Below are 12,042 nucleotides of genomic sequence, written 5' to 3' on the forward strand. Positions count from 1 at the left end.
ACCACATCGAGTGAGCGACAGACAGGGAACATGAACGGTTTGACTGGCTTTAGTGAATTGGTTGTTGAGCTGTAATTCTCAGAAACATTCTCACTCAGAAAAATTATTTCAGGATATACGCATTTCAATTTCATAACAAAATTAAGTAATTTTTTTATCCCATTTTCACCCAATTTAAAAAACCCAATTCCCACTATTTAGTAGGTCCTCGTGTCACTGGTGGCACAGTTACTCGCCTCAATCTGGGTGGCGGAGGGCAAGTCTCAATTGCCTCCGCTTCTGAGATCGTCAATCTGTGCATTTTATCACATGACTCGTTGTGTATAACACCACGGAGGCTCATGCTACTCTTCACGATCCACACACAACTCACCACACGCCCCATTGAGAGAACCACTAATCACCACCACGAGGAGGTTACCCCATGTGACTCCACCTTTCCTAGCAACCGGGCCAATTTGGTTACCCCATGTGACTCCACCTTCCCTAGCAACCGGGCCAATTTGTTTACCCCATGTGACTACCCTCCCTAGCAACCGGGCTAATTTGGTTACCCCATGTGACTCTACCCTCCCTAGCAACCGAGCTAATTTGGTTACCCCATGTGACTCTACCCTCCCTAGCAACCGGGCCAATTTGGTTACCCCATGTGACTCTACCCTCCCTAGCAACCGGGCCAATTTGGTTACCCCATGCGACTACCCTCCCTAGCAACCGGGCTAATTTAGTTACCCCATGTGACTCTACCCTCCCTAGCAACCAGGCCAATTTGGTTACCCCATGTGACTACCCTCCCTAGCAACCGGGCTAATTTGGTTACCCCATGTGACTCTACCCTCCCTAGCAACCGGGCTAATTTGGTTACCCCATGTGACTACCCTCCCTAGCAACCGGGCCAATTTGTTTACACCATGTGACTACACTCCCTAGCAACCGGGCTAATTTAGTTACCCCATGTGACTCTACCCTCCCTAGCAACTGGGCAAATTTGGTTACACCATGTGACTCTACCCTCCCTAGCAACCGGGCCAATTTGGTTACCCCATGTGACTCTACCCTCCCTAGCAGCCAGGCCAATTTGGTTACCCCATGTGACTCTACCCTCCCTAGCAGCCAGGCCAATTTGGTTACCCCATGTGACTCTACCCTACCTAGCAACCGGGCCAATTTGGTTACCCCATGTGACTACCCTCCCTAGCAACCGGGCTAATTTGGTTACCCCATGTGACTCTACCCTCCCTAGCAACCGGGCCAATTTGTTTACACTATGTGACTACACTCCCTAGCAACCGGGCTAATTTAGTTACCCCATGTGACTCTACCCTCCCTAGCAACTGGGCAAATTTGGTTACCCCATGTGACTCTACCCTCCCTAGCAACTGGGCAAATTTGGTTACACCATGTGACTCTACCCTCCCTAGCAACCGGGCCAATTTGGTTACCCCATGTGACTCTACCCTCCCTAGCAACTGGGCAAATTTGGTTACACCATGTGACTCTACCCTCCCTAGCAACCGGGCCAATTTGGTTACCCCATGTGACTCTACCCTCCCTAGCAGCCAGGCCAATTTGGTTACCCCATGTGACTCTACCCTCCCTAGCAGCCAGGCCAATTTGGTTACCCCATGTGACTCTACCCTACCTAGCAACCGGGCCAATTTAGTTGCTTAGGAGACCTGACCGGAGTCACTAAGAATTAAGTAATCTTTAATAAAATGAAATAAAAAAATTAAATGCATCTATAAATATTTTTTGAGTAAGTTCACTTACATTCAGCAAATGCATCAAAATATTGATGTACAACAGCTTTAACAGTTTGAATGAAAACATTTTATTCATAAAATGTCAACCAAAAAATGGTAAATGGTCTGCACTTATATAGCACCTTTTTAACCTTAACGGTATTCAAAGCGCTTTACACAGTGACTCACACACACACACACACACACTCATACACACACACACACACACACACATTCATACACTAATGATGGCAGAGCTGCACGCAAGGTGCTAGCCTGCCATTGACCTGTTTCTCACCCACACCTATCATATCACTTCTGAAGACATGGATTAAACCACTGGAGTCGTATGGATTACTTTTATGCTGCCTTTATGTGCTTTTTGGAGCTTCAAAGTTCTGGTCACTATTCACATGCATTGTATGGACCTACAGAGCTGAAATATTCTTCTAAAAATCTTCATTTGTGTTCTGCAGAAGAAAGTCAGTCACACACATCTGGGATGACATGAGGGTGAGTAAATGATGACAGAATTGTTATTTTTGTGTGAACTGTCCCTTTAACAAACTGCTTGTTTGATCAAAAGGAAAGTGATCACAGTCATGCTAGCTTTGGGAAACTCACCCTGACAGTCTTGTCTTGTTGATTTGTTGATTGTTGTAATAATTATCACACCTGAGCTGATTAATATGACTAAATCTGTCTTTAGATGTGATGGATTGCTTCATTGAGACTATTAATTTGATCTAAAGTGTTGACATTACAGATTGTAGTGTGGATTACACAGATTTAGAGCTGTAGTTGTGATAGCACTCAGATTAGATAAGTGTTATGAGTAGTTTTAATAATGACTGTATTAGAGCGAGTATAGTCTGTTGCTGCGTGTTTAGCTTCGGGTTAGAGGTCGCAGTGTTTGAGCCTGAATTGGTTATTTCTGTACCTCCATGCTGGATCTTCACCTGTAGTTCTCACAAGGCATGCAAAGGAGAACACCACACAAACACACTGGCAGAAAGAACAACACAAGGACAGTCTGACTGATGAACACAGGACAGGCCCGAGAGCGTAAAGCTACAGGACACAACTGACATTCATATAAAATCAGCAGCAGATTTCACAATAATTATGAGAAGAAATACATACAGGATTCTGGTACAGGAACGAGACAGTGCTGGAATCTTCTGTAAAGCTGGATTGTGTGTGTGTGTGATTACAGAACTCTTTGTGCAGTGAAGGACAATAGTGTTCTGTGAGTGTGTGTGAGTTGGAGGCGGAGTCAGTGTGCCGGTGAAGGGACAGTACATCTATTCTCTAACATTACACCACATACTTACATGATGACGTACTGAGTGTGTGTGTGTGTGTGTGTGTGTGTGTGTGTGTGTGTGTGTGTGTGTGTGTGTGTGTGTGTGTGTCTGTGTGTATGTGTGTTTGTGTATGTCTGTGTGTCTGTCTGTCTGTGTGTGTGTCTGTCTGTCTGTGCGTGTGTGTTTGTATGTGTCTGTGTGTGTGCGTGTGTGTGTGTAGTATGAGTGTGTGTGTGTAGTATGAGTGTGTGTAGTATGATTGTGTGTGTGTGTAGTATGAGTGTGTGTAGTATAAGTTGTGTGTAGTATGAGTGTGTGTGTAAAATATCAGGTTTACAAACATTCTACATCATAAACATCTCAGAAACATCTGCTGAATGTCTTACTGACATCCATACTTATTAACCTTTGTCAGATAGACGTATTCCAGTTAAAACCTTTGCAAACTCCTGCTGGGCAACAAAACATCAACATGCTCATTACTCAAATGATGACGTATGACACCAGGTTAAGATCTTCTCTGTACTTTCTAAAAGGATGTTTTACATAAAAACAACAAGCCCAAAACAACACAAACCCCTCTTGAAAATGACATCTCGACACTAGGACCAATTAAATGAGCCGATTATTGCTGACTGAGATGAAGGTTAAGATCACGCATGTCATCAATGTGCATTTAAATCAATATTTTGACGCTGTAATTTCAGTGAAATGTCTTTAATTCAGCGGAAGTGAAGAACACCGCGATGATACACGCCCATCATCCTGAGGGTGTTTTCTCTCTCACGTCTTTGTATATTCAGCGCACATGAGGGCTCATTGGCACACTGTCGGATGCTTTCAGGAGCTTTGAAGGAGCATTTTGGGGACTAAATCGCCGATTTAATCTTTGACCTCGTCGCCTGGAGCTGTGCGCGTGTCGCGTGAGAGGCGGGAATATCGCGGTGAGTTTTTAATGAGATAAATCGCCTCACACACGTATAACAGCAGTAGAAACGACCGTTAAAGACATCGATGGTTAAGCACGGATTAAACACAGCACAGACTCCGTTCCCTCGTGATTCACGAAAGCTTGTAATGTGACGTGATGTTTGTTTTGAGACAGATGAAAAGCTGCACAGTCTCGTGAGAGAACAATATTGATGCTGCTTTCATAACGACGTGTATGTATTTCCATCCCTCAGCTTACCAGAGCCATGCTATCTCAGAAACACCTTTCTACTCATTGGCTTTTTTAACATTTACTGAATAGTCATGACAGGACAGAGTGCTTCTGCTCCAGAGGAGGGCGCTATACATATCAACGTTGGAGGCTTCAGGCGACGGCTTCTGTCAAAGAGACTATCTCGCTTCCCCGAGACAAGACTCGCGCGCTTGCTGCTGTGTCGCTCCAAAGAGTCCATTCTTGAGTTGTGTGACGATTACGATGACTCTGAGAAGGAGTTTTACTTTGACCGGAATCCAGCGCTCTTCCCTTATGTTTTACATTTTTATAACACGGGAAGGCTACACGTCATGGGTGAACTCTGCATTTTCTCCTTCAGTCAAGAAATCGAGTATTGGGGCATCAACGAGTTCTTCATCGACTCTTGTTGCAGCAGCACCTACCACTGCCGTAAGATGGACCCCGAGCAGATGGACTGGGACGACAAGAGTGAAGAGGGCAGCACGACTTCCTCTTTTGACGAAATCATGGAATTTTACAACGATGCCGGTAAATTTGACAAGCAGCCCCTTGGGAGCATCCGACGCAAGATCTGGTTGATGTTGGACAATCCGGGATATTCCCTCCCCAGCCGGGTCATCAGTATTTTCTCCATTCTGGTCGTGTTGGGCTCCATCGCCACCATGTGTATGAACAGCATGAAGGAGTTCACGCTCCTGGACGGCGACGGCAGACCGTGCGAGGACCCTCGTTTCGAGACCATGGAACATTTGGGAATAGGGTGGTTCACGTTCGAACTGGTGACCCGATTCGCTGTAGCACCAGACCTACTCCACTTCTTCAAACACCCACTGAACCTGATCGACCTGGTGTCCATCTTGCCGTTTTACCTCACCTTGATGATTAACCTGGTGGCAGAGAGCAGCCCGGCGCTGGCCAACCTTGGTCGAGTCGCTCAGGTGTTGAGACTGATGAGAATCTTTCGCATCCTGAAGCTGGTACGTCACTCCACGGGCCTGAGGTCTCTCGGCGCCACACTCAAAAACAGCTATAAAGAGATCGGCCTCCTGTTGCTGTACTTGGCCGTCGGAGTGTCGTTCTTCTCCGTCATGGCCTACACCGTCGAGAAAGAGGACAACGAGGGATTGAGCACCATTCCGGCCAGCTGGTGGTGGGCAACGGTGAGCATGACCACTGTGGGCTACGGAGACGTGGTTCCTAACTCCGTCGCTGGAAAACTCACCGCCTCGGCTTGCATCCTCGCCGGAATATTAGTTGTGGTGCTTCCGATCACTTTGATATTTAACAAGTTTTCTCTGTTCTACAAGAGACAGAAACAGTTGGAGGTCATTATGAGGACCTGCGACTTCGACGAAGGAATGAAAGAGGCTCCGTCCATGAATCTGAGGAATTATTACGCTCATAAAGTCAAAACACTGATGGCCAGTCTGTCCAACATGAGTCGCAGTTCACCCAGCAATCACAGTTTAAATGAGTCTCTTAATTAGACTGTCGTCACTTCACTGTATCTGTGTGCGTCTGTGTTTAGATTGTGTACAGACGTTGTTGTTTTGTGGTTAATGTTCGCTGTCTTTGACTCTTACTATCAAATTAATAACAGGTCCAGCATTCATTCGAAATGTTACATTTGTGTCTTTTAATGGTACATAGATCAGAACAATTGACGCCGATCACCGATATTTTAACACTGTGATTGGCCGATACCATCCGATAACTGATTTTTCTTTTTAAAGTGCCCTTTGCCACACTTTTACAAGTTTTATGCTGCAGCCAAATGCAGTAGCGGTGTTAGCCACCATGCTAACCATGCAATTACATGGGGATGTTTTCCGGTCAGAAACGCGCTGTTCCGTGTTCATGCACGAATACGCTGTTTTCATCCTTCTCTGAGCGGTTCTGCTGCAAGTGCATCCATTCGCACTATTCCAAACATTTGATGCCGCTTATAGTTATTATACAAAAATGTGACAGTATCACAGAAATGTCGCAGGTGACGGCGTTTCACCAGATTTGCAATGAGGGATATAGAGTTGGCACTGCAGTGAACGATCAGTCAAAATAAAAGCTCCAAGCGAAGTAAATACGACAGAAAAATAATACTATTGTATAAAACAAATCCACAAAATAATAACAGTATCACATTACAATAATTCACTTCGCTAATAAATAATATTCATCTGGGTTCCAAAATGTAAGTGAAGTTTGATTTGTAATAATGTTTTGTAAAAATATATGTAGGTAAAAATTGCTTTTTTATTGCTGTATTGGTGCAGATAAATAATATTTATTATATTAAATCAGGGGTGCCCAATACGTCGATCGCGATCTACCAGTCGATCGCAAAGGCAATGCTGGTAGATCTCACAAAATTTATGTACTTTTGTTAAATTTTTATGAAATTAAATATAATGTCTTTCCTTCTTTTAGTTTCTGTCTGACTTGCACTTGACCAGTAAATATTGACCAGGCAATGTTTTGTTTATTCAGTTGCCATGACAACTAGGTTTGCGCATACGCGCCTTGGCAACTGAATAAACGGCGCGTATGCACAAACCTAGTTGTCATGGCAACCGAATAAACAAAACATGGCCTGGTCAATGCCCTGACTATTGTAATCTGTTGTGCTGTAGGTGTTTTGGGTTTAGTGTTAAAACTGAATGATATCAACATTGAACATTATTACAGGTGAAACTCGAAAAATTAGAATATCGTGCAAAAGTTCATTAATTTCAGTAATTCAACTTAAAAGGTGAAACTAATATATTATATAGACTCATTACAAGCAAAGATATTTCAAGCCTTTATTTGATATAATTTTGATGATTATGGCTTACAGCTTATGAAAACCCCAAATTCAGAATCTCAGAAAATTAGAATATTGTGAAAAGGTTCAGTATTGTAGTCTCAAAGTGTCACACTCTAATCAGCTAAACACCTGCAAAGGGTTCCTGAGGCTTTAAATGGTCTCTCAGTCTGGTTCAGTTGAATTCACAATCATGGGGAAGACTGCTGACCTGACAGTTGTGCAGAAAACCATCATTGACACCCTCCACAAGGAGGGAAAGCCTCAAAAGGTAATTGCAAAAGAAGTTGGATGTTCTCAAAGTGCTGTATCAAAGCACATTAATAGAAAGTTAAGTGGAAGGGAAAAGTGTGGAAGAAAAAGGTGCACAAGCAGCAGGGATGACCGTAGCCTGGAGAGGATTGTCAGGAAAAGGCCATTCAAATGTGTGGGGAGCTTCACAAGGAGTGGACTGAGGCTGGAGTTACTGCATCAAGAGCCACCACACACAGACGGGTCCTGGACATGGGCTTCAAATGTCAAATGTCTTACCTGGGCTAAAGAAAAAAGAACTGGTCTGTTGCTCAGTGGTCCAAAGTCCTCTTTTCTGATGAGAGCAAATTTTGCATCTCATTTGGAAACCAAGGTCCCAGAGTCTGGAGGAAGAATGGAGAGGCACACAATCCAAGATGCTTGAAGTCCAGTGTGAAGTTTCCACAGTCTGTGTTGGTTTGGGGAGCCATGTCATCGGCTGGTGTTGGTCCACTGTGCTTTATTAAGTCCAGAGTCAACGCAGCCGTCTACCGGGACATTTTAGAGCACTTCATGCTTCCTTCAGCAGACAAGCTTTATGGAGATGCTGACTTCATTTTCCAGCAGGACTTGGCACCTGCCCACACTGCCAAAAGTACCAAAACCTGGTTCAATGACCATGGTATTACTGTGCTTGATTGGCCAGCAAACTCGCCTGACCTGAACCCCATAGAGAATCTATGGGGCATTGTCAAGAGAAAGATGAGAGACATGAGACCAAACAATGCAGAAGAGCTGAAGGCCGCTATTGAAGCATCTTGGTCTTCCATAACACCTCAGCAGTGCCACAGGCTGATAGCATCCATGCCACGCTGCATTGAGGCAGTAATTAATGCAAAAGGGGCCCAAACCAAGTACTGAGTACATATGCATGATTATACTTTTCAGAGGGCCGACATTTCTGTATTTAAAATCTTTTTTTTTATTGATTTCATGTAATATTCTAATTTTCTGAGATTCTGAATTTGGGGTTTTCATAAGCTGTAAGTCATAATCATCAAAATTATATCAAATAAAGGCTTGAAATATCTTTGCTTGTAATGAGTCTATATAATATATTAGTTTCACCTTTTAGGTTGAATTACTGAAATTAATGAACTTTTGCACAATATTCTAATTTTTCGAGTTTCACCTGTATATATTTGTTTATTAATTAGAAGATACATGCAGTAGTCCCAACAAGCATTTTCTTATTTTAAATTAAACTGTGTTTTTAGTTGGTAGATCTTATTGAGTTGCTCATTTAAAAGTAGATCATCACACAAAAAAGTGTGAACACCCCTGTTTTAAATTAATAGCATTCTTCTATGTACTCTCTGAGTCGAAAAACTGTGGAAAACCTGCATTCGTTAAATTAATTATATGTAACTTCCCCCAGTTGTACGCCGAAAGGGGCCCCCGGCTGGACGTTTACTTGGGGCCACGGAAATCATAGCCCCGCCCTGGGAATAAGTTTATGCCCGACAAAAACTACATTCAGTTAGCAGGAAATGCTAACACTTATTTAAAATGTAAACAGTTATGAATAGTTGTGTTGTCACTATCAAATATGAGAGCATATTCATATATGAAGTGGTGGTGGCGGCGTAGTGGCTAAAGCACATAACTGGTAATCAGGAGGTTGCTGGTTCAATCCCCACCTGCACCACCATTGTGTCCTTGAGTAAGACACTTAACTCCATGTTTTCCGGGGGGATTGTCCCTGTAATAAGTGCACTGTAAGTCCCTTTGGATAAAAGCGTCTGCCAAATGCAGAAATGTAAATGTAAATGAGAGCATCACACACAGCAGAGATACTCAAATATAAGAGAGATATATCCATTATAATAGTCTCCAAAACTAATAAATCATTAGTATCTATGATATGTTTACCATCTCTGCTGTTCACTAATTATTAAGCAATTGCGTGAAGATGGTGTCTTTGCTAAATCAAACTGAAAATCATATTTGTGAGGTTTAGTGTTTTGTCACTGTGTGAAGCTTCAAGGGGGTCTGATAATTTAAAGTTACACTTTGGTCTCTAGATTTTATATCTGTGATATAAATGTCAAAAGTGTCTGTAAATGAAGGTCTTCTGTCATTCAGGTGAGGTTTCAACACATCTCTTATGAAGACTGAGGTCTTCTGAGGTCTTCTGAGGTCATCTGAGGTCATCTGAGGTCATCTGTGAAGGCAGCATGTGACCTGACCAGGGAAAGCCTCAGAGATTTGTGTAATTATGCTGCATTAGAATGATATGTAGATCACATTTAAATGTCATAAATGTGTTTAGATGTGTCACTGCGGTGTGTTAAGTCGTGTATGTGGAGCAGGTATACGGTATATACGGTAAATGTGCTCTTAATGGCAGAAAGTGAAAGCTTTCACCAGCCAGACACTCAGTAGAAAATGTCAAACAGATGATTGTGCTCATTTATTAATGAAACTAAAGGAGTTTTTTAACAGGACTGATGTCATGTATTGTGCAGAAGACGTAGGATATGTCAAATAAATATGAATGAATAGTTGAATATGCACATGATTGTGGAGCAGTTCCTCTTTTTTTTCCTTAAAGTCAGCATGAAAGATGAATTGATTTGTATACTTCTATACATGATCCTGATCTTAGTTTATTTCAAAGGAAAGTTTCATCAAAATGTAATAACTTGCTCCACCTGTCAAATACAGACGCTTTACAGCATCTAATCAAGTCCTGCCTTACATTTCTCTCTCTCGCTGAATATCCTTGTAGAGCGGAGGAGGGCGGGGCCGAGCCTAGCCCCGCCTATCCTGTTGCAAAGAATTGTCACATGGAAGTACAATGGGTTGTGATTTATCTCTCGTGTTGACTTTAAGCACAGTATTTTCTTGGTAAATGAGTTGTCCATCATGTTTTTTAACCTCCTGAGTAGCTTTGTAAACTGAATCACGTCCTCCTGTGTGATCAGATCTGCAGTTCGTCAGTGTGTTTTTAACACATCAGCTGTTTCCGAGTCAGTTCCTCTTGTCTGTCTGGAAACGTTTCTATCGACCCTGTTCACATTGCAATATATACACATTCTATTCTAGCCTAAACTCAGAAGTGTGAGGATGTTGCGTGTTCTGGTTCCTCCCGCAGTAACTCGTGGGAGAGCTGTCATGACGATGAGCTCTGTTCCCTGGGAAACACACATTCTGATTCCTCTACTTGGTGCATCTCTTGCCGATATAAAAACTGAATGAACTCTGCAGAATAAACACTCATATACACTCACATACCAGATATCAAATTTGTGGGACTGCAAAATAATGTCCTGCTGCTGATGATTCTCCTGCATCTTCTCTCATTTGAAAAGTCATTTGATTCTTTTCAGCATGTGATTCGCTAACTGTGATGTGATTCTCTCCAGCAGCGATGCGATTCTTTGATAGTGATTTTGTTTCTCCTTCCAGCAGTGATGTGATCCTCACCGACAGTGATGTGATTCTCTGACAGTGATGTGATTCTCTCCAGCAGTGATTATCTGACAGTGATGTGATTCTCTGACAGTGATGTGATTCTCTCCAGCAGTGATTATCTGACAGTGATGTGATTCTCACCAGCAGTGATGTGATTCTCTGACAGTGATGTGATTCTCTGACAGTGATGTGATTCTCTCCAGCAGTGATTATCTGACAGTGATGTGATTCTCTGACAGTGATGTGATTCTCACCAGCAGTGATGTGATTCTCTGACAGTGATGTGATTCTTTCCAGCAGTGATGTCAATCTCTGACAGGGATGTGATTTTTTTCCAGTAGTGTTGTTATTCTTTCGAGCGGTGTTGTGATTCTCTGACAGGGATGTGATTTTTTTCCAGTAGTGTTGTTATTCTTTCGAGCGGTGTTGTGATTCTCTGACAGGGATGTGATTCTTTCCAGCAATTATTTGATTCTGTCCACCTGTGATGTGATTCTCACCAGCAGTGATGTGATTATCTGACATGGATGTGATTCTCTCCAGCAGTGATGTGATTCTCTCCAGCAGTGATGTGATTCTCTCCAGCAGTGATGTGATTCTCTGACAGGGATGTGATTCTCACCGACAGTGATGTGATTCTCTGACAGTGATGTGATTCTCTCCAGCAGTGATTATCTGACAGTGATGTGATTCTCTGACAGTGATGTGATTCTCACCAGCAGTGATGTGATGTGATTCTCTGACAGTGATGTGATTCTCACCAGCAGTGAAGTGATTCTCTGACAGTGATGTGATTCTTTCCAGCAGTGATGTCAATCTCTGACAGGGATGTGATTTTTTTTCCAGTAGTGTTGTTATTCTTTCGAGCGGTGTTGTGATTCTCTGACAGGGATGTGATTTTTTTCCAGTAGTGTTGTTATTCTTTCGAGCGGTGTTGTGATTCTCTGACAGGGATGTGATTCTTTCCAGCAGTGATGTCAATCTCTGACAGGGATGTGATTTTTTTCCAGTAGTGTTGTTATTCTTTCGAGCGGTGTTGTGATTCTCTGACAGTGATGTGATTCTTTCCAGCAGTGATGTCAATCTCTGACAGGGATGTGATTTTTTTTCCAGTAGTGTTGTTATTCTTTCGAGCGGTGTTGTGATTCTCTGACAGGGATGTGATTTTTTTCCAGTAGTGTTGTTATTCTTTCGAGCGGTGTTGTGATTCTCTGACAGGGATGTGATTCTTTCCAGCAATTATTTGATTCTGTCCACCTGTGATGTGATTCTCACCAGCAGTGATGTGATTATCTG

At 42.7% G+C, this 12,042-nt stretch overlaps 2 protein-coding genes across 3 annotated transcripts in view; one reads left to right on the forward strand and one right to left on the reverse strand.

The window, feature by feature from the left end:
• Positions 1-2,959, reverse strand: part of LOC127658068 (NIPA-like protein 2) — a 17,832-nt gene extending 14,873 nt beyond the window's left edge. For both annotated transcript variants that reach the window (XM_052147165.1, XM_052147167.1), the window contains exons 1-2: positions 2,886-2,959; positions 2,683-2,747 (exon numbers count right to left, since the gene is read on the reverse strand). In XM_052147165.1, the coding sequence (XP_052003125.1) occupies positions 2,683-2,688 (6 nt within the window). In that variant the 5' untranslated portion in view covers positions 2,689-2,747; positions 2,886-2,959. The remainder of the gene's footprint in view (positions 1-2,682; positions 2,748-2,885) is intronic.
• Positions 2,960-4,198: 1,239 nt separating this feature from the next.
• On the forward strand, positions 4,199-5,722 carry LOC127658061 (potassium voltage-gated channel subfamily S member 2-like). Its single transcript, XM_052147154.1, has one exon. It carries the CDS (start codon positions 4,304-4,306, stop codon positions 5,720-5,722), a length of 1,419 nt encoding a protein of 472 aa, XP_052003114.1. The 5' UTR covers positions 4,199-4,303.
• The last annotated feature ends 6,320 nt before the right edge of the window (positions 5,723-12,042 follow it).

Source organism: Xyrauchen texanus, chromosome 17, assembly GCF_025860055.1.
Source record: "Xyrauchen texanus isolate HMW12.3.18 chromosome 17, RBS_HiC_50CHRs, whole genome shotgun sequence".
Taxonomy (NCBI): domain Eukaryota; kingdom Metazoa; phylum Chordata; class Actinopteri; order Cypriniformes; family Catostomidae; genus Xyrauchen; species Xyrauchen texanus.